This window comes from Pygoscelis adeliae, unplaced genomic scaffold (genome assembly GCF_000699105.1).
Source record: "Pygoscelis adeliae isolate BGI_AS28 unplaced genomic scaffold, ASM69910v1 Scaffold96, whole genome shotgun sequence".
NCBI classification, from domain to species: domain Eukaryota; kingdom Metazoa; phylum Chordata; class Aves; order Sphenisciformes; family Spheniscidae; genus Pygoscelis; species Pygoscelis adeliae.
Window position 1 is genome coordinate 2,492,823 of NW_008824935.1, and position 23,927 is coordinate 2,516,749.

Consider the following 23,927-nt stretch of genomic DNA (forward strand, 5'->3'; position numbering starts at 1 on the left):
AAAAGCTTCTTATAATGTGCAGGAGTTCTAAAGCTTTGCAAGGGTTTTAGTCACAGTCATTTCTGTTTTATGTAATCATTTCCAGCAACACGACTTAAGAGCTGGCAGTACTGGATTCATTACATTAAAGCAACATGATACACCATTACATCTTGTCACAGTGCACACATGAATTAATGGTAATGCAACATAATCACTCTGAAAACAAAACAACTTTGCATTAGCATGCGCTTTGTTAGGTAAAATGTACATTCATGACAGTAGCAAACTTGAATTATGCAGACATTTATGTTTTAGTAGTGTTTTGAAATGCAAAAGCATTATTTGTATAATGCAGATGTTGACTGTTCTTGTTCTCACTAGTGATACGGATCCTCAGTTTTCGACTACTGATGCAGATTATATATCAAACAATATTTGTCCATTACTCTCTGTAATTAGTTGCTGGACACAAAAAGTCAAAGTTTCAAATATTTAAAACTACTTATGTGGTTTAGCCAGATAAGGATATTTAAACCAATATGTTTTTCCTCAAATGCATGTTATTACTATTCTAGATTATCTGACTATATGCAGAAGATCAGAAAGCACTCAGTTTATGACATTTTGAACATATAAATCTAAGAAACAATGAGTTTCTAAATGAGAAAAGAAATTCAGACATGGTTACACGGCAGCATAGCCACTTTGCTACCATACCATTAGGTGTGCTGCTGTTAGCTGTTTTCACGGCTAGCGATACATCATGTAACTGAAGCGTAATCCGAGATACAAAATAGTGAAACATGATTAGTTACCCACAAAGAATTAGTACCACAGTTAAAAGGAGATCAATCCATTAAAAAGTTCATTTTTTTCTTCATAATTTTTTTTTTAAATGCAACCACTAGGAAGTTATGTAAGTTTCAAAAATTTCAGCAAATGAAAAAATACCACATGATTTATGGGTCTAGTATTTATAGTGTAACTGGAGGATAATTCTTTGTTATTTCCAAGTTCTTCTGATCATTCTTGTTAACTGTATATTTTACATCACATAAAAGTTTTAAAATGTCTTTATCAGATGGCAATTAGGAGTGAAAGCCTTTTCTGCTGTTCTATTTACTGACAAGATTACTTTCAAAAATACGTCCTCTAAAAATCCAGCTACCGAGTTAATAGTCAGATCTGTGAATGAACTGGCCTTCTACAGTGATGAATATGAACTATTATTTATTAGGCTTAATGGCCCTAATTCTGCAAGTCTTCTCCTTAATTAGGGTTAGCCATTTCCTATCGGAAATAGTCATAAAGATTCATTAATTTACCGAGCTTAACTTTATTTAGGCTTTTAAAAAAAGAAACTTAAGAGTTTACTAAAAAAATATTATTTTGCACATTAAACAGCTTGAATGCACACACATGTGGGTGTACATGCAAGTACAGTCTTACTGAAGTGGACAAAAGACGATTCTGATGACTTTGTAGTGAATTTAAGGAAAGGCATCCTACCACAATAAAAACTCCTATCCTCTGTAAAACATTCACACGTAGACTGCATTATTAAATAGACCACAACAATTTGTTTTCATTGCTCAAACACCATACCAAGTAACTATTCCCTCCCTGATTTCTATTCCCTTTAAGCATTGACTCAGTTGCCCAGTGACTGGACAGACGCAAGCCAGCCTGGCAGAGAGCTGGAAATGCCGTCAAAGGACAAGTGTGCAGTTGCATAACAGGCAGGAGAGGAAGACCTCTTTTTTTTGGTGGTCTCTCCCTAATCAACATTTTTCCTTCTGCATTTTCTTATGTGTCAGTACTTGCCTTCAAGGCTAGCAAGTGCAGCTTTTCAGCATAGCAACTGAGATACTGCGGATCAGCTGCTACATCCACCCATGTAAAGAGTAGCAGAAACACCAGAGATTTGAAAAATGATCAGTCCATCTACAATGGAATATAAAACGTTATCAACATACATGCTTTCCTGAAATGAGCATCAAATCCAAATGTTTTACTTCGGCGAAGAATAAGCACATGAACGAGCGCTTTGCTGAATCCTCTTGGGATTCTGAAGTCCTTCGGGGAATATCAAGCAGCATTATCAATACACAGCGAAGGGTGAGACATGAATCTTCACTGCAAGTTACTCGGCTCAGTACGTCAAAAACTTCTCTTAAGGCATAATCAGCTGCAGTGAGCAGTACCATCCTCTACCAGGCAATGTCCTAAACCGGGGTAATTAGCCAAGGAAGATCTTCGCCTGCGTTATGCTAAATCACAACTTTAGATCTTTCATAAATATTGGTAAAATATTTCTAAGTCAGACTGAAACACAACCTGTCTGCCAGATGCTGCAATCTGTGACCAGCAAATACACATTCTGAGTGCCAACCTTTAGCAAAGAGCATTTTTATGAGATTTAAATAAAAATCAGTAAATGTTAAGATTCAGTCATACGAAACCAACTGCACCCAGCAGACTGACACAACAAAGAAAAAACATTGCGTTTTCTTTCCAGCATTTTGGTTTATAAGCATAACCTGGTTGTAACTTCTTGGGATTTCCCAAATGTTTCCTCACTTTTCCTATCAGTTCTTTTACAATATGTACCAAGAAATTGGATATGCTCTACATGTTGTATTAATTCTATGTAGAAGATTCTGCCACTATAAACTGGTTTTCACACATAGACTTTTCAGAAACTTAAAACACAGCTCTGCTTTGCAGGAAAATACGCTGCCTACAAAGGTTTTTAATTTATTTTTTAGGAAATTCTGATTCATAATATTTAGAGGTGTTCATAAGCTTGATCGCTGCACATGACAAAGCCAAGCTTTGACAGTGTGGAAACCATGAACAAAAATGTTTTGGTCATCTGCAGAATGTGTTAAATCACCACAGTATGATGTTTTCCAATTATTTTACAGAAATTGTACAGATTTTAAGTTAAGATGTTCAAATGCCATAAATCAATCATACCAGCACCATTTGTGCCACTGTAGTAAAGATCACATCAGTATTTCCATTATAAAAACCCTATTTTTCAGGGGTTTCTAATTCAGCCATAAAAATTGGCTCTGGCTTAAAGCTTGGCAACCAAAGTCACCACTTGGGAGCAATTCTTTTAAAATTTTTTTTTTTTTTAAATGGATTGGCCTTTCAAGCTACAAAATAGTTCAGAAAGAAAATTATTGGTTTTAAATTTTGGTGAACTTCTATCCCTCAAAAACATTTTTCTAAAAACTGATAATTTTGTATGTCATAAATCTGTAATGCAGACTGCTGCTTTTGGGTAATTTGGCTAGAAGCAGTGGATAAAAATCACCAGCTTATTTAGTTTAAAAATAAATGTAATTTCCCATGAAAACTTCTAATCCAATAAAATTTTCACAAACGACTTTCCTATGGCAAGATGTAGCAGACATTGCATGAGGAAGCCTTTATGACTCATTTATGCAGTAGCTATTCTATTGATTTTAATTTCTGTGGTAAGAGGTATGTAATACTGTATTTTGATGCCCTGAATCAAATCTGCCCATCTTCTTCAAAACAACAATTCTGCCCTTTGGTAGCACAGATCCACCTGTGAGCTTGACATGGTCCCTGACAAAGTTCTGTGTAAGCACAGAAAAAGAAAGAAAGAAATATTTTGGAAGCAGCAAAGCAACAGAAGTCCTTCAAAATGTATTTTGTTTAAAAATATATATATTAAATACTGATTCTAACCCACTTCTAACAGTCTCAATTTTTTTCATGCACATTAAATTGTAAGAATTATCAATTAGGTTTTAAACCTAGTTTAGTTCTAACATGTTAAAAAGTCCTTCGGATGTTGGTTGATTTCAGTAAGACACCTCCAATGAACAACACAAACATGATTTGATCTTCAGGCTCTCAGAAGCTTTCTCATGAACGTCAGCTCAGCAAAAGGGAATTACAAGCCCAGTTCCATCCACTGCCTATCAAAGTCAGCAAAACTCATCAACAGCCCCGATAAGTTTTGGACTGAATCCTTCATGCAGTCTGAATTCCTAGTAGAATTTTTTCTTAATTCATATTTAGGCAGCAAATTGGTTTGGAAAACCATTTCCATAAGTTCTGAGAAGCTTAACAGCTCATACCCTTTTTTTGAAAGTAATTTTAAATATATAATCATTGCTAAATTGTAGCATTAGTTGCTTGAGGGGAGGATGTCTGGTTTATATTTAGCCCTTATGTCATCAGTGTCAATTTTTAATACTACACTTCTTGGCTTTTGTCAGTTTGCTGCAGAGCTGTATTTTCTCTTCTTCAAACAGCTATTTGCAATGAAAAAGCATTAGAGAGATTTGCGCCCTTCCCCACACCATTTTGTGATATCAAGCTAGTGCATGTTAATACAATCTATACCATAAAAGTTATCACCTTCATATTTAACGAGCTTTCAAGTAAACTATCTTTTGATTGCAAGAAAAAATACTGTTGAACATAGAGTACATTCATAGAAAGCACAGAAAGCACTTTGAGACTTTTTTTTTTTCCCACATCAAACTATGAGTACAGATATTCATAAATGCAAGAAGCAAGACAACAGAGAAAAAGCCCAAAGAAAACAGAAGACTGATGCAGTTACAGAGACAGATGCTACGCTTATTAGTTTTGGTGTTCCATTAGCAGATATTGTGTTTTTATATTTGTTTTGCTATCAGCTGATATTCTTTTGCATAAAAAAACCTGTACAGTACAATACTTAAAGCACGCACTTGGATCTAAATACTTCACCTGAAAATTCAGTCTAAGAAGGCAAAGTGTTTGGTGAGAAACAGAACAGACAACGGCACAGCTGGAAACTTACTTTAAAGTAATTGCATTAGCATTGCATAGAGAAATGACATGATAGGTAGCACTGGTCTGTAGCCACGTCATACGTCTGCAATGGCTTTGCAGCTCTCGAAGTCTGACGAGTTTGACCCTGAGCACATTTTAAGAATCAGCAAGGTACCTTCTACGCAGTGTTGGCTGTGCAATAGGTGGCAGTCTCCTCTCTGAATCATGCATAAGCCTGCGACTCAAGCCACTATCTTTTGGTTGAGATGTAAAACTTGTGCCTAGCCAAATTCCAAGTCACAATTACATGATTTGCGATACGTACTAAAATTGTCTCCAGAATTTCAACGGCATGTGAATATCTGAGCTACCCTATTGCAGTAATAATACCACTCACCACTTCAGATATAAAAGTAATCTGTGCTGCTCTGGAAACAAAGTCACAAGTCTTTATTTTCTGACCAACCTTTGTGATGGTGTTGTATGTAGATAAATTCCTGTAGTACTCCACCATTAACTGGCTACACTTCTCTGCTCCCTGAAGCAATCTTTCCACATCAGCCTTTAAGCGAAGCTGGTAACACTGTGAACACTTTTACTGATTATTTTATTAGACAACTAGGGCTGGAAAGCTAAATGGACTATTAACCAAATTCTGACTACTTGATATTTAAATCGAATGAAATACAATATTGAAAATCAACATCAATTTTGAATAACCAATTTTTATTTTTTTACACTGACTCACTGAATAATCTCCAGTAGGGGTGACCAAACTTCCTCACTCTGTAAGCCACCTACCAAATGTAAGATCATTAAGATCAGGACCTTGCCTGATTTTTTTCCCCAGCTATGCATAGGGCAGAGAACTAGTAACAAATGCTGATGCATAAGAAAAAAAGGGAAATGGTCGTGGAAAAGGAGAAACCAAAGCTACCTACATACTGCACAAAGAGCATGGAGTCTAGTAGGCCACGGTGGCCCTAGAATCAGGCACAAAGAAGAATGAACTGTGGCAGGGAGAGGATGTAAACAAAAGTGCACTGCATGCCTAGCAGAAGGAAAGCACGCAGACCTATGCATAGGAAGTTGTATGTATATGCAATTATCTCCACCGGAGAGAGAACAGAGCACATGCTGTAGGGAAGGTGTCCTAAAATGCAAGGTCCTGTAAGACTTTTTTAGATAAGAAATTCAAGCTTCAGGAATTCAGAAATTCAGCATATCTCTCTGAGGCTTAAAGACGGTTTTGTTTATAAAACAGGAAGCACAACTCTGTTTCTCCAGGAATAATATTCTCAACAGAGATCATAAGACTCCTAAAGCATCTAGCTACTGCTGAAATTAGCTCCAGCACATTTGAAGAAAAGAACCTGTTCGCCGCAAATCACTTAAAAAAATAAATATGTGCTGGTTTATGGTAGGAGATAATGTTTTCTCAAGAGGACAAGCAGAGTCCAATTTCAGCCAGGGCTGATGATAGAAAAGATCACAGCTTATACTAGCATTTACCAGCTGCAGTATCCCCTAACCAGAGGCACACACGGATTCCTAATTACTTTTTTCTGACCTACACAAAAACCATTCTCTTCGTTTATAGCCAAAGGTCACTTAGTAAAACCACCATGGTGTTCACGTATTTGGGAATTTAATACATACATCTTAATTAGATCTCGCAATATCAGAATTTAATTTTAAAGGCTCATAATAATGACATACTCACATATGTCTGTGCACTTGTGTGCACACTCAAACATACAAACAAACAAATTCTGGTGGTCAAAATTCACTAAGCGGAAAGTTTGTTTGGCACATGCTGAACATAAGCAACAATGTAAAAGCAGTTCTTAATGATGCAGAGGTATTAAACTACTGCTGACTGAAAATTTGCATGGCATTTCAATTAGATTATTTGTAAGAACAAATAAAATTATGTTTTAGTTATGGCCTTTACATAATATATGGGGTAAGGCAGAAGAAAAAACCGCCAGTTTTTAGACATTTTTAGAACAAATCATTTGTCTCCACACTTTGTGAAGCAGAAGTCCAACCTGAAAGTGATATATGGCATGAAGAGAGCTGGCAAACAGAAGGAAATTGAGAAGAGTGGCCTCAGTGAGGCGTGAAGTGGTGATATAAAGAAGACAGGGTCATGGGAGGAAAGTCTCGTGAAGTTTTGAAAATTCACTGATTTCCTCATTGAAAAACAATGCGAAAACCAAAAAAAACCAAAGAATAAAACTAAAAACTTGCATGCGCATGAGAAGCAAAACACACCAATTGAAATCCTTCACTTGTAAAGAACTTCTGAAGCATAACTTTTTCTTGAAGAAAGGGGAGAAAGCATCAGATTAATATAAGTACTCCGGTCTCAAAAGGCTGAGCAGGCTGTTGTCACAGAAAGATCAGTACTTTCATTTTAAAAATTGACAGCGTCAATGGTTCAACAGCTTTCCCACTGCTTACCTCATTGCAATGCTGTAAGACTCTGGATGAATACAAGTTTGGTCCAAAGGATTGGGCTGTCGCGAGGCACATGGTGTTGGTTTGCTCTTCTTTTTACCCTGTGCACCTGCCTTAGTCAAAAGTGCATGACTTCCAGGTTCAGCTTTCTTACTACTGTCAGAAATAAAAAATGGACATGTCATTCTTAATGAACAAGATCCTAGCCCAGCGTCCACATGTGAAAAATGCAGTCTTTTACATAATGCTCATTCTTTAAAAATAAAAAAGTACAAAATCCCTAAAAGGTCATTGTGGGTGAATCTTAACACAATTATAACATATATAACATCAATATATGCATAAATTAATTTAAAATAGAAACAAACATTAGGAAGGGATTCTGTGCTTCATCAAAATTTCTTCGTGACAAGATTGTAAAGAAAACACTACACAACCTATTGTATCATTTGCAACCTGGATAGCATCTTCTGTCTGTAAAATGGGGACAACTGCATTTACCTACTTGATAAAGATCTTGTGAGGATACTTTCATATTTAACTGTTGATTAATAGTCTGCATCATTTTAAATTTGAAAAATTTATAAACAAAATGTCCTATTCATATTATCTTTAGGTAAGCAAATTGCATCTCAGGCATATGTACAGAACAAGGAAAGTACGTGAATGATTAAACATCAGAACTCATTAAACCACATTTATTGACTTCCTATACTTAAATTTCTGAAGGATTCTGCTCAAACATGGGCCAGGTCAAAATATGAAAAATTTCAAATCAAAAGAACTCAGACCAAGATTTACTTAGAACAGAAGAAAGCTTAAGGTCAAATCTATCACTATTTCAGAATTTATAAACTGTTTTTGCAAAAGTATCTTAATACAGCTTTCCTTAAAACTTAGTGAATACGTTACTGACTCCTAATCAGTTAGCTTCAGTTAGCATTTGGATTGGGCTTTTTTTTTTTCTTTAATTGGCTGGATAATGAAAAGGCTCCAAAGACTCAGAGATCTATACAGATTGCCCACATTGGTAGGAGGACTTTACAGAAGGCAGGAGAGAAAGAGATCTATCTTCGCATGTGCAGCATATTTACAACTGGCACACTTCTTCCCTTAAAGTTTCCCTTAAGTAAAAAAATGCTCAGGATACAGTAAAGGCATCAAATGACTCGTATTGGCAAAGCCTACTTTCTTGCCTCTTTTTTTTGTTTGTGTTTCCTAAATCACAAGCAGTTCCTGCTTTTGCAGGACAAAAGAACACACTGAAGGACCCAGAACTAGCACTCACACTTTGGGCTCTACCTATGCATCGACCGTCGGCAGAAATGCAGACATAAGTTTCTCTTTCCATATAATTTTTAAAATAACCATTATTTGTTAACTTCCAAGTACAAAGCACAAAAACTAATTCGGACAGCACTCTATAGCCACCAACATGATTAGAGAGGACAAAAATGAAACCTTTTCAAAGTCCATTTCAAAAACGCTTGGTTTTGCCACTGGGCCCACAAAAAATGTAGAGGCAATAGTGTTAGAGCTTTATTTTGGCCTCAAACTCCAAAGTTATAGCAGATTTCTCAGGTTATACAGTATTCTCAAGTTTTATGGAATCTGACTAACATCAGAAGCATGTTCCAGCAAGGCAAAAAAAATACAATTTTCTTAAACATTTCACCAGTGAACTTTCGGAAAAAAAAAAGGTATCAGCTTTTTCTTCGTCGGTTGTATTGCACCATTCACTAGAACAGATCTGTACAACGTAAGACCTATCGATCATCTACAGCCTTGAAAGCAATTTCTTTGGTCTTCTGGTGCTTACAGTGCACACCATTTGGCCTGCAGCATGTGCCTCCCTGCCAGATGGGCAACCAATCTGTATACCTTCCACCCAGGCAGTAAGCCAGTCCTAATGTGCCTACCTCCTGCCTGGAAGTTACGTGTGTGCTGTTTGGCCAGCAGCGATGGGGAATACAGTATGGCTTCTGAGCATTAGTTTGGCTAAAAAATAGCATGTGCTTCCCAGGAAAGTATTTTCTGAGAAGAGTCAGTGGCAAAAGGGTGGGGATGGTGCTACCACTGTGCCCTTTCTTAGTTCTTTATGTTGGAAGGAGAAACGGGAAAGGCAGGAGAAGAGACATTGCCCTAGAAAGGGCACTTTCAGTTGTGGAGAGGAAGGATTTCAGGTCAAGAGGAGCGCAATGAATGGTTGCAAGAGGGAAAGGCTTGGTACAGAAACAGGGAATGAGATGGCAGGGAAAAGGATGACCCACTGTTGACAAACTGGACTTGGGAAAGGGCCTCACATATTCGAGACAGAAGGCAGTCACATCACACTTGCTAGGCACAGGACTAACACAGACAGTTTGATCCAGGCAGCTATTCAACTCTCTCTCTCTCCAGGTAATGGAACTGAAACTCTCCGAAAATCCACTCTAGTTTACTACCATTATGTTCTGCAGAGTAAACTTTACCACATTAAAATGAATTTACAAATTTCTAAATTATGCCTGAAACACAAGACTAAGGTTTTAATATCTCAGCTCATGACACTACCGCATGCCAAATTTCTTCTACCAATTATAAATTCTGCCACCAATTCAGTGGCAGAATTTATAATTAAACTTACATACTTATCGAAACCCTGACTTAGAGTACTAGGCTAATAAGCCATGATTATTCAGAGGAAGAACTATCTTCAACCATTGACTTCAAGAAGTTTATTTGTTAAGATGTTGTCTTTCAGAGTGCAAAGGCCTAGGATTCCTCAATTCTCAAGCCTGAATACAAAACAGAAAAGGGGAAAAAAAGTCTTCTCATACTATTTTGGATAATTTAGTCAAGATAGCTAACATCTCTACTACCTGCAGAAGGTCTTTATATATTCTTGATTGAATCTGATGAAGCCAGCGCACTGTTGGAAGGATTTGGGACCCAGACCTTTAACTTCCTTGAGCTGTTCTCGGTTTATAAATGGTCCGTTCTTCTCTCGCCATTCAATTATATTTTTAGCCCTGTTAGCATTCAGTCCTGCAATGTGTCTAAGAGAAAAGTTTACAGAATACATTTATTACCATTGAAGTCATTAATACAAGTGCTATCCATTACAAGGATACACATTACCATAGAAAATCTGGTTTACAAAACTTAAACAGCTAAGAAATTTGCAAATAGACTCCCAGACCAAAGACATTGTCTGAAAAAGGATCCCTTCTCTTAGTTCTATGGAAGGAATCCACTCAAGTCAACAAAACTTGGTACAGCAATATGGTTCTGCACATACCTAACTAGTAAGCCAGGGACATGTAATTTATGATCTGTTGGCTATTTCTGTAATGCCAATTCAATTTGTCATGTCTTATAGCCTGCCCCCAGCTGCCCTCTTCAGGAAACGACGTGGGAGGAGGGTTCAGGACAGATAAATTGTTCCTGTGAGAACAGCCCCCTCTCAGTTATTCTCTTCCCATGGTACCGCAACACCTTGTCCCAACATAAAGGGCTGACGTCTGCTATCCAGGAGAGTGGCTGGGAGCAGCTTGCCTTCCTCACACAATTTAACAGATCCACACAGCTTGTTCCTTTTCTCTCAGCTGTTCTTGAGATAAAAGAGCAGCTGGGAACAGGCTGCATGAGTCGTTCTGAGCGCAACTCGGATCTGGCAAAAACTTACTTGTGAAGTGTAACTGCAGCTAGCCAAGTTCCTTCTGGAAGCAGTGGGTTTGCTGCACATTTTCTGTATGTACATGTGAGTACAACTTTCTGCGTATGGAGTATGTTAATCATAGAAAGAGGAAAAAGAGCTATGGTGGGCAGTTACTCCTAGCACTAGAGAAGGAAAATGTCACCCATCTGGCTCTATGTATCAGATGCCATTGCTTTTAAGTCAATGGCAGCAGAGACCTGTTTGTGGAATGGCACGGGCTGATTCTAGAAAAACACCACCAAACCTGGCAAGAATAGTCAAAAATCAGGGGAGAAAAAAAAATCTTTCCATTATTCTCATCCTCAAGAAAAACTTAAAAAAATAATCCAAAGTTGGTGAAACCTCAGAATTAAATTGGAGAGGCACACCTTTAACCATAGACAAAATAATAATCATTAGGAATGGAATTTTCTCAAGAAATTTCTTAGAAACATTATGAAATCCAGCTTATTTACACTGACAACGGAACATGACACAGTTCACAGAATTTTCCACTGATGATCTCAAGTCTTTCAAGTACAATACTCAGCAGTAATGCAAGTACTGTAGCATTGTCACCCCTTCCACGCGTAATATGTGTCAACAAGTGTATCTGATGCATCAGAAAGCATGAGCAGAAAGCCCTGTTAGCTTTCTAGCTAGGGGGACAATTTCATACACTGTACATCTGAGGGAAAATTAGACCCCATCTACACAGAACAGCAGAATTGAACTGCTGAGGATAAAGTTAGATCTAGAACTTGACGCAGCATGTGCATACGGGCATCATAAGGCAGGTTAATTAGACCAAACAAAGTATTTAGCCAACGTGGTTACCACCTGTAACCATGACTGGACAGTGTCACTCCACATTCACAGTTTGGCCACCTCTAAGCAGCACCTCAGCCTGATGCCCTCTGCTGAACTGCACAACATAGCTGTACCCTGCAGAAGGCTGACAGTGCTCGCCCACTGCACTTGCTCAGGTAGGGTTTTATTCACAAATGAAAGCTGGTCAGCCTCATTTACCAATAGGTACTGCTTTCTTTCTTACTAATGGCTGATCTAAGTCTGAAAGAAGTTAAGACAGAAGGTAAATCAGGAGTCAGGCTAAGAATTAGATACACAAAAAGAATATGGAAGACAAAGTGGAAAAACAAAAAGAAGAGTCAGAAAGCCTCTTCAAAGTATGGAAAGACGTTTTCAAGAATGAAAATAAGGAGTTAAAAAAATTAAAGAGAGCCAGCAAGAACACATTCTTCCTAACTCTGATACCTAATATAATTGTCACTACTTAGATTATGGACGTTCTTTTTCTACCCCTCCTACTACAGAGGATGAGAACAACACTTTGCTCTTCTGAGAGGCTGCTCAGCTAAACGATTCTCAATGCTATACACTCAAAAGAGAAAACGAGCTTTTAATTTCTAACCAAGAGAAATAAAATCCAGAACATTTTCCAAGTAAATATGGCATAATCACTTTAAAAAATATCAGTAAAAAGGGATAAATTTTTCAGTAGTTTCCCCTTAAATCTTTCCTCTTCTCCTTTCCTCACCCAACTTTCACAACCCGTTCCACTTAGCAGTACCTATAAAAATACCTAAGAGACAGAAAGTACATTTGAAAATCCCTTTCTCAATGTAAAAATACGAATTAATTATATCAAGTTTTTCTAAAATTGCAGTGTTGGTTTAAAATTTTAAAATATGTTTATCTCTGAAAAATAGTTTTACTCTGGATACATACCCTTAAAAACTGACTCTTAATGACCCAGTGAAATACTGTCTTAATGTGTCATTTTCATGTAATTGGCAGTTTAACACAAGAGCCATTTGCTCTAGCTGAGCTTGAGTCAGATGGCAGACTAAACAGAGACTCTGTGATCCAGAGCCATGTAATTACTGGAATAGGAAAATGTTTGACTCACCTTAATAGTATTTCTGAGCAGATGTTAATATCAACTCCTACAAAGCTGACACACTCTTCAACCACACTGTCCAGAGTTGCTTTGAGCAAAGTCTGCGATACATCATGCTGAGAAACAAAAATGGAGATATTGGATTACTGAAATATTGAAGAGTACAAAAATAAACTGCAAACAATGCTAACATTAATAAAATAGTTGCTGGAACTTATCGATATCTTATGTGAAGGCACTAGTGAAAAACATAAATTGTAGAACATATTTTTAAAGGGTCTCCAGTACTTCTTTGCAACATCTTTGTCATGATACAAATGACTAGAACAAGATAGTCTTCACATTACTGCATTTTTTTTGTTTAATAACTATTTCCCTGCATCATGTAAAAACAAAACTATATTAAACACATAATGATTACTCAAAAGGAGTAATGCTTCTGTTCATCCACTGTCGTCTTTAATCTGACATTTATTTACCTATAAAAAATAAGACAATTTTAAAAATAAGAACAAAAGATCACAAATGCTGCACTTCTGCACCTGCACACATAAATGTTTGCAAAATTGTCCTATTTATGAGCATCACACTACAGTACAGTTACTATTTACTAAGAGAACAAGCCAGGTATTGTATGAGGGTGGGCAATACATAAGGTACATATCAGCCCTCTAGCAACAAAATGTTTCAGATTTTGAACAGATATTTCTGGGAAGATTGGCAGGTCCTTGACTGTAGCACCACTAATGGAAACTCTTCCAGGTTTTCCAGTATTGTTCATAGTGTTTCCCCTTCCCCCGCCCCCCCCCAAAGAAAGTCAGTCACACTTGTCAAAGATAAAAGTTCTGAAGCTCTAAGATTTCTTTTTCTCCACAATGTAGGCAATACTTCAATCTATAACTTTTAGTTTCCCACAGAAGCCCATCAGTGCTTAGAAGTCTGACCTGGAGGGAGAAGCCTCTAAATGCAGGAGCTAATTCAATCACTATGTTGGCTTAGCTTCAGGGCTCTTATACGTCACTCATGTAAATCTGGGTTGATCTGTTGTGGTTTCGTGATGCATTCATTTAGGACATCAAGCTGGATTCGAGCCAAGACACCAAACACTTCATCTACTACTTTGTTTTACCTTCTAAGCTATTCAGACCTTTTAAATATTTCACAGTTAAATTTAACATGCCAACAGCATCAATCCCAATCTACAAAAATTGGTAGTTCATCAAGCAGTGGTTAATAACTGAAACAATTGTAAAACTTATGGCAATGTATTTCATGTATTTCATTAGCCCCCTCATTTCAGGTAATGTGATGTATTTTCATGATGCAATACACGATAAAGTTACTTACAAAAGGGAAGCGCAAATTTCGCCAATATTACTCCTCCTATATAAAGTTCGTATGCAAAAAGCCATGTATATGCATAAGTACTTGCATTTGCACAGTCTTGGCCTTACAACCACAAAGCTTACTTGTACACTTTGCAGATCAAATGTCAGTTTCTACTTACTAATGTGTTGCCACTACAACACAACAGCTTCTTTCCTGAATAAAAAGAGATAAACCAAAAAACCCCACACCCTAAAAAGAAGTCTTATGTTTCTATTTTTCTGACTTACTGAAGATGCAGCTTCTCTTAGTGAGGATGTTCTATATATTCCCTCCTCCTGCCATCAGCTGGGTATGTACTAGAATAGAGGCTTCTAGCTCTCACACATGCTCATGCAAGGCTGCATTTATATAACACAGTACAAGAACCAGAATAAAACTGCTCAGAAACAACACCCACATTTTCTCTTCTTTGCCAAGTACAGCTGCCAAATACTGCGCTAGATTTTCCATGGTGAACCAAAAATTAAAAATTTAATAAAATAAAGATACTAATTTAACTATTGTTTTCATTATGATGGAGGAAGGAAAAAGGAGAAAAAAATGCAGAGTTCTCAAAATTTCCGTCTGCTTTTAGGAAAGGCTACCGACTCCAAGGTATTTGGAAGTTGATTATCATATAGTTTCACAAGTTCCATTAACAAGTTCCATTAACAGTAGCAGTTGGCCACCTCTAAGAAAAGCGTGGTCTAAAATAACTACTCCGAATATAAAGTAGGGTCTGTGGCAGAGATGGGGGTCGACTGCTGTTTCAGTCTCATTCCTTAAGACGATGATCATTCTTCAGAAGGAATAACATGCAGTTATGTGATTCAAAACTGAGACATTCATCATCATCTCTACATTGCCTTATAGCATAGGGTGTAGCAAAGAAGGTAATCCACAGATTCGGCCTTATCTTTCTAAGCAGTTCTTTGGATAAAACTTGAGTCAGCAGAAGCTTCATTTCCAGTCTGCTGAAAGTGAGCTTAGATAGCAATTCAGCCAACTCTACTCCCCCCCAAACCAGGAAAGGATATAATCACAATCAAATGCTAAGCATCCTGAAATACCTCTGCCAGTGGAAGACAGACCAGTGCTCACAGATCCCCAATTTCAAATACGAAGTTGGCATTTATCTGAACATTTAAGTTTGCGGATGCAATAGTTTGTGCAAAATTCAGGTGACAATACACACATTTTGGAAAAGTTGTGATATTCAACTGGTTTTTTTTTTTGCCAGGAAGACAAGGAGCTCTCAGAGCTGCAAAAGATGATTTGCATCTTTTAACTTTATTGCTGCTTGACAGTCACCATTAAAAAAACCAAAACAAGACATGCACAAGTTGTTCTTTATTACTCCAACACATAACAGTCGTACCACTTCGAATGGACATCACAGCACGTATGTGAAGGTATGGATAAAGAAAAAGTGAATAGGTAGATCTGACAGAACAGGATAAGCATAAGACAGCATGGCTAAAACAATCCCTAAGCTACCCATACCTTACAGAGGTAAGATACATTCAGCTAGTGAATGACGTTCACAAATCTGCCTCCAAGATGCAGCTACGGACCATCACAATTTCCTTTTGCTATGATGACGAAATTTCTACATCCCTCTTTACATTGGCACAAAGCGCAGAGAAGTGTTATGAATTTAGTTTCTAAAAGTAGTTAATTAAAAACATTATTATCCCAATATCATTGTCAAGACTTCCTACTGCTAAGAGGTTACACTACAGAAAGGTTTAAAGTGCAGTGCATCTTCCAGTCTTCCAAAAATTTCACTCATCTTCTCAAATATCAGAGGTTAGTTGATATTATACACTTCTATGTACTATTTATATGCACTGGAGTGGTATCAGATTATTCAGACACTACTAGAAGCACAGATACTCCACGCTACTCACTTGCTACAACAGGTCTGTAAAGACAGGAATCCCTCTCAACTGTTGCATTAAGCGCATCAGAATAAAACCTCCATAAATAAAGCCCAAGTCCAATACGCAAGGCTACTTTCAAAGTGTGCTTATGCAGAATTTTATGCTGCGCAGCCTCCAACAACCCCTCCACACACGAACGTGGTAGGTTGTTGCATCAGCTGATCCCCTGCAAATCGTTCTAAATAAAACATTTTCATATTAACACTAACTCTGAATGCATCCCTATGCATGAGGGTGTCCCTGCTAAAACTGTAAAGTCTTGTCTTTTCTTTTTAATAATACTCTTATTTATTAACTGTCTTTATCTGTGGAACAAATACCACAACTGCCCCCACAAGTCCCCTTACAAAACCATGAGAAACTAACTCCCTCAGCCAGCTGAACCATTCATACCAGGAGCTTCCTTGGAGTCAAGCACAAAAGGTGCCCCAACCGCTATGTCTAACAAGAAAGGCGCATGACCTTTTGTGCGATTTTCAAACATCATCTTGAATTTACCACCCAAATAGATCACTAATGTTTTATTAAAAGGATACTCAGAAATGACAACCATTAAAATATTCACTGCTGGAATAGCAGATCTGGAGCCAAAGACTTCGTTTTGTATGATGATCTCCAAGCAATAAAAAGGATAGATACCCCAATTTATGGAAACAAAGGCCAGCAGAAATACAGGACTTGCCACAAACTGCAGGATGTCCAGTGCAAATCTGCACACTTTCATTTATCATCACGCTCCAGAAAACAAAGCCACCTTGCTTCACGGATAGCATTAGGAAGTACTTAGATACCTGTTTGGTTTGAGTTTTTTGTGGGAAGGACTATATAAATTAATTTGCCCTTAGAAATATCAGGCACTGTAACCGTACTTTAGTATTTGTTTTCTAAGGAATTATGTATCTTGTTCCCTGGCTTACTTGATAAAATTAAACTACTTGATTAATTGAAACTGCTACAGTAAATAATCGTAGTTGACCATTAAATGAAATTCAAACATTACATTTTTCTAATATTTTTATACAGAGTATCCCAAATATCCCGAATGTAACTTACATTTGTGAACCTGGAAGAAAATCAAGGGCTGCTATTTTGATTTCTGGTCACGATTACCGGTCAAATTAGTCTGTGGTGAATGTGTTAAAATTACCAGAAAAAGAATATTATATTGCATACTTTAAAACCACCATCCTGCAAACCCGTGCTAAAAAAAAGAAAAAAAAAATCAATATAACTCCACTTCATGTACTTTCATTAAACACAGCACAGAATGTTTAACACTAAAGAACAGTGTTTATGAACACCTGTCTATCATGCACGATAGTTTTGTCCTATTATTATAACCCCCAGTACTTCAGCTATCTTTTCTTTTTATGTGGTATGAAGCAGAGAGCAAGGATTGTTGTTTCTCTCAGTTTCAAGAGCTATGAACACTCACTGGAAATAATTAACATTACTAAAAAACTATTGTTCCTTGAGAGGGTGCTACTACAACTGTAACTGAAAGCCATTTTCCAGTTTCAAAAACCTGTTGATGTACACAAAAGGAAGGCAGTATTTTAAATAGCCTCTCATCTCAGTTATTTCTAGCAGTATACCGGTACAGACGCTGTAAAAGTACATTTGTTACCAGCACGACAAATTTATCAAGTCAAAGAACCACTGTTCACATGAAGCCCGGAGGCTGTACTTAGTCAATGTGCATAAACATAGATGGTGGCCCAGTAGACTGACTAACTTTGCCTGACCAAACACACTAAATACTGTATTAGTAGTGCTAGACTAGAACAATCCTAACCGGCAGCTTTTACATGGAAGTAAATCACAACTTTAAGCTCTTTACCTTTGGCAACCTAAAAACCCCCCCACAAATACTAAAACAATACACATAACTATAATAAATTTGGTAGCCTTTTCCTGGTCTCTATAAAAATCATGATTTCAGAAAATACAGTATGATTGCATGTCTCTCTGAAAGACAAATTCAAACAGCTTAACATTCTACTGCTACACACAGCAATTCTTAAATACTTATTATTTTACATTTACAAACATTAGTAGACATGAACACGACCAGCCCGCACATCGTTATTACTTTACAATGCCCAAAAGCCAAGCAAGGCACCTTCCAAAGCAGTTGAACAAGAATTATTCTTACCCTGCAGAGCCTACAGATGTAGTGCAGACATGACCTAATGATGCTGGTCACAAAGCAGTGGGGAGGGGAAGAGTTCTCAAGTCTGGGCAGCAACCTGCAGGTTCTTGACCCAGGCTCAGCATTACAGTATTATAACAAGATCAACATTCATCCTAAATAAGACCGAGCTGCACGTCAGACAATCTATCTTGGTTTTTGATCAAGTTATACCTCACTTGTCCTTTGGATCTAAAAGTCAACCTTCAGTGAAGTAAATGCAATTTAATTTTTTCTGTCTTTAAGTCCTGAAACACTTCTAACACCTCATAAAACATTATTTTGTTGGTACCTACCATTAACTTCTGTATCCATGAATTTTAATACTGGCATGTGAGACTAGCCAACATGCCTCTTGAAAAAAATACTTTTTTTTTCTTTAAAAAGTGGTATAACTGTGCAGCCTGAATGACATTTACTGAATGAGAAATTAGGTGGGACAAGATATCCTAAGCAAAGTTCAAAACTGTATTATTTTACAGAACTCAATCCATGGAAATGTGTTGTAAAATTTAAAAAAAGGGAAAAACATTCTCTACTAGTGCTGTGGCCTACATACAATCAGCTGCATTTCAAATGCTTGTGAAACCACAAAAGCAAAATGCATTCAGGACAAGCCCTTAAGTACAGCAGGACTAATGTAACACAAATAGTCTAATGATAAGTACCTTTTCATGTGCAGAATTAGAAAAAATTAAAAATGCACCTTACATGTCAGGTGAAAACGTTGGAAAGTTCAGGCAGCGAGGTTTAATCTCTAGCGTCCTCTGGAAAATCCCTTTCAGTTAGATTCTAAGAAAACAAGCTTATCCCTCTGATGTTTGATAAAAGGACCTAACTTCAAGAATTTCTTTTGAAGATTGTTTGTGATTTCTCCGAATGTTATATTGTTATAGGATATATTGTTATCCTATGTACTTAACTCTGACTCATTTCTTTTTTCAAAAATCCAAATTATGTTTATTTTAACAGCATATTACTATTACTGAAATATCCCAAGAGAGAGAAATGGATTTATATTTTCAAAGAAAATGATAAAACAAAAACAAAGTCTGTCAGCTCTGACATTAAAAAAGAAAACAAAAACGCACACTCGATCATCTAAATGCTTCAAGTTACTTGCAAGTTGCTGGAATTCATGTTATATTTACTTGTGCTTGTGTCCCAACAAAAGCAGTAATACCGCTAAGCTTGTTACACAAATTCAAACCCATTGCTAATATGTCTGATTTCTAAAGCTAACTTCTTTGACATGAGCAAGCTAGCAGAAAATGCCATATATCCAAAATCATCTTCCTCTTTCCAGAGCAGGTACCAGTTTTCTCCACGCATATTGTTATGCAACTAAGGGGCAGCAATCTGAATTGTAATTATAATCAACTGCACAACTCCTGGAGATTTCAGTGGGACATTTTCTTTTTCCAGTAAGTGGCAAAGGTGATCGCCCAAACTGCTAGGTGGAAAGCCTGCATTTCAATTTCAGTCCAAAACTGCATTGTGGGGCTGTTAAAGGTCTACAAGTATAGGGGATACCCTGCAGTACTAGAGAAAGATAAAGCAAGGACCATCAGGAGTGGAGTTTCACAGATCACATGGCTGAAAGGCAACAAATTCAGCTGGGGATTTTCCTGAAAAGTGCTGAAGGACAAGAAGAAAAAAAAGATTACACTAATAGAGGGAGAAGGACTAGTACATTTCTAGAGGGACAAGACAGATGTCATGAAGCCCAGGTGAGTCCAGTCATCTGTGGGAATTCTGTTTAGTCTGAAGTCAGTGACCATCAATCCCCCTGCAGCAGACAGGGGGAAGGAACAGTACTGAGGAACAGCAGTACTGGGTATAACGTTCCAACTCAGAGCAAGGGGAGCCCCCACGAGATGTGAGGAGCTTGGTAAAAGTCTATATAAATACACACACTTCTTCCACCTCCACTGAAGACAAGTTGGGATTCCTCTCACTCATCTCTAATGAGGAATGTGGTACTTGCAATATTATTAAAAACGACAACAAGAATGCAAATTCATTTAAGGGTATTTTCTAGAAAGGAAAGATTTGTACAGTTGATACATATTTTATCGTATCCTAGTTGTCTAACATAAGCAACTTCTTGCACTTACTGGCTTTCTCGAAGTTAGTATAAAACACGCTTAGCAACTGCTACACCAGGCGACTCAAATCAGCAGTGCACTGAGAATATATTTAATACAATGACATATCCATTCCCTCATTAAAAAAGAATGTATATGCCAAACAATGACATTCAGCACTTTTTTAATCCCACACCAACAGAATTAGTCATGATACAGTTAAGAGGGAATTTTTTTTTTTATTTAATGTGACACCACCTCCTGAAACGCTTTCTGGAAAAAGCTTTTAGGTAATTTGACTTTCCTCAACCTCTCCAGCCCCCCTTTTTAAAAAAAAAAAAGCGGATCAGTTCAAATTGAATATGCTTAAAGAACACTTTCAAATCCCGCTGTTCAGTTCTCTCCCTCTCTTCTATTTGGCTCCTCCTCTGCTTTCATGGGGCACTCCTCCCCTCTGCATCCCCAACCTCTTCCTCTGCACAGCTAAAGGCAAAAATAAGCTAGGAGTGAAACAAAATGCAAGACACTGTCCTGCAGAAGTCACAGCCAAACTCAAATAAAGCAAGCTTATTTTCTCTGCTTACTAAAAAGCACACACTTCATTTTGATTGACATATGGCAACTCAAAAAAGTCACCCAGGGTAGTGTTTATTGAATGACCCATGGAAGACTGAAAGCTGACAGATAACCAGGAAACGTGAGAAAACAGAAGTTTGTTCAGTACCAGTGTTTATGGATTTGACAGGCAGAGTACATAAGCATCCATTGTGTCATTCACATCTTTGATAACTGAAACCAATTTCAGCACCACTTATTGCATATAACAGCAAGTTATATTTAAAGCAAAAGCATAAATAATTAATTGGAAAAAAACCTCTATGATATAGTAAGTTTGTACCTTTTTAAAAATCTGCTCTGCACTAAGCTTAACAAAATTTGCATTAGAATGTATATTTAGTACTTTTCCTATTACATATGTAACACAAGCAAAATGTTTGCACATTGGAGGTTGAAAAGTTGACAGGAGTGAAAAATAAATTAGCTGCACTAACTTGTCAGCACTAAAAAATTAAGTTCTCAATGACAATTTTTACAAGTGAATGAGAACACCGACATTTCTCTCATTACCAAGCGACATTTCAGAACCACCATCACTATTGACAGTATATGATGGTTACTAATAAAGTGATTAGCATAATACAAAAAGTGAGAAATCAAAATGAACTAGTAGAAGGGCATAAACAAGAATAATGCATGTATTACCCCATACATGGAAATAGCAATTGAGTACTCTTACATTATACATACTTTTTTAAACAAATAAGATCTCAGCAGGTAGGAGGGAAAAGCACAAATCAAAGAGCACTTATTTTCCCAGTATCCCTGACAGACGCTGTGATTTGTAGCCTCCTAACATAACCCTTACTGTTATTCAAGGTCTGGAAATTCCTTCAAAAGGCTTGTTTAAAACATTACAAAAATATAGTGTTTAAATTATTTGTAAACATATAAAATATAAAATTTTGTAGTGTAACAAATCAATAAAACTTGCTTGGAACATAAAGTTTTCTTAGGTATTCTCTAGTGGAAGATTTGTAAATAATCATTGCATTACTATTACTGACTTACAAAGCTTACAAGTTACTTACAAAGTTAGAGCTTTTAACTATTGCATATATGAATATATTCATTGCAAATTTGTAATCTGATAGCAGATTACGACATCATTCATTTTAAAGACTGACCTCTCTTTGCCTTGCAAAATCTTTTTTTCATAAAGGATCTAAAGCTTAACCAAAACAAGTTTTAGGCAAGCTTGGAAAATCATAAAGAAATAAAATAAGAAATAAAGTATTTGAGAATTTAAGATTTGATAATTTAGAAACTCCTAAAACCTACCATTTTAAAACTAGATATCTTTATGAATTCTAATTATAAAAGCATTTAGTCCAAAAAGCAACTGTACTGCCACAGGTTTGGTTTTGCTAAAGTTTGCAAGGTAGGAGGAATAGAGTTCTCTATTTGTACAAACATTTACAACTGCAAGCTGGTATATCATCGAGCAAGAAGGGATTAAAACCATCTCTGATTTTGCAGCACTTATGTCTGCCTCCCACCACTTGCAGAAGTATACCCTTACTTTACAACATGAAGAGCAATAGAGAGTCAAGGCCTGCTCCATTGAAATCACTTGCTGATGTCCCACTACGTTAATTAAGGACAGAAGCTCAACAGAAGTTTTATCTGTGCTTTGCAGGACTGGGAGTTAAGAGATGAGGTACCAGATGGTTCAACCAAATGATTAGATAAGCTTATTCAATGTGCATCTGCTTTGGCAATTTATTACTTATACTACAAGAATCCAGAATTTTTAAATATTAAAAAAAACCCAACACCTTTATTATTGGATGTTCCTTTCTGAATGGAATTTGTATTTTAAGAACACCATAAGACAGCTGTTCTTCTAAATAACCTAGAATAAGGCATCAAGCTTTGGACTCTTCCTCGCACAAGGCAGAAGTTGCTCTGATGGGAAATTAGGCAACTGAGACACCTTAGATCAGCTATGGCCAAGCTTCACCTTCTGAAACACACAAAGCTTGGCAAGAAAGCTCAAGTGCAAGTCTTGTAGTGAGGTCTACAGCACATGGTTGACTAGGCTGATGCAAGGAGCAGAGTTAATCTAAATCATGGCAAGATGAGGAAGACAGCTATGCCTTGGCAAGTCATCATCACTAACTCTGTCCCAAGCAACTTCTACCTTCTGATGCGAGAGAGGGACACATGGACAACTAATGCCATTCCCAGCCTGCAAACTCATCTCAGAGCAAGATATAACCAAGGATGCAGGTCTCAACCACACAAAGATTGGTGTGTACCACCTGAGGTTCAAAGGTAGTTCTTGCATCCAAAGGCAATCCCGCAAATACACACTTCTAAGTTCACTCAACTGCAACAAAGACCTATCAAAGTTTACTGATAAGGCACTTCAATATTGAGCGTATGCTTAAGAGTTTGCAGGATTCAGTCATCTTAATTAAAAATAGAATCTAGTAGGAGATTGGAACTTTTCAGTAACTATGGTAGATAGTTCAGTAGACTTAGAACAACAAAAATAATTAGCTTTTCATATGATTGTAAAAACTAAGAAAAGTTCAAGGAAGACAAAATATGAAGCGGAAAAGTTTCAGAACACGAAAACACGGCCTAAAAAGTAATAGCATTGGTGATTCTGTGCTGTCTGGAATGCTCTTCCATCACAAAGCCAGAAAAAACCCTAGTCAGCCCACATCCTAAGAATTAATTTTTTTTAAAAGCATTTGATGTGCAGGTTAAAAAAAGTTATACAAAGGTGTTTTAATTGCAATATTCAGCCTGCTCTGTCTTCAGGTACATTTCAGTGCCAGGCAGTATACTCTTGCTTTCTGACTCACACAGGCAAGGATATAATGCTTTCAGCAGATCAGGGCTAGCTGCAATTCTGAAA

General features: G+C 37.1%; 1 protein-coding gene across 2 annotated transcripts in view; it reads right to left on the reverse strand.

Moving 5' to 3' along the window:
• The window catches only part of SRBD1 (S1 RNA binding domain 1), a 132,046-nt gene that overhangs the window by 8,584 nt on the left and 99,535 nt on the right, over positions 1-23,927 (reverse strand). Inside the window, exons 18-20 of one of the 2 annotated variants that reach the window (XM_009325343.1) lie at positions 12,861-12,967; positions 10,113-10,289; positions 7,255-7,404 (exon numbers count right to left, since the gene is read on the reverse strand). In XM_009325343.1, coding sequence (XP_009323618.1) covers positions 7,255-7,404; positions 10,113-10,289; positions 12,861-12,967 — 434 coding nt within the window. Of the gene's footprint in view, positions 1-7,254; positions 7,408-10,112; positions 10,290-12,860; positions 12,968-23,927 lie in introns of both variants that reach the window. The other variant, XM_009325342.1, reaches the window with a different exon arrangement.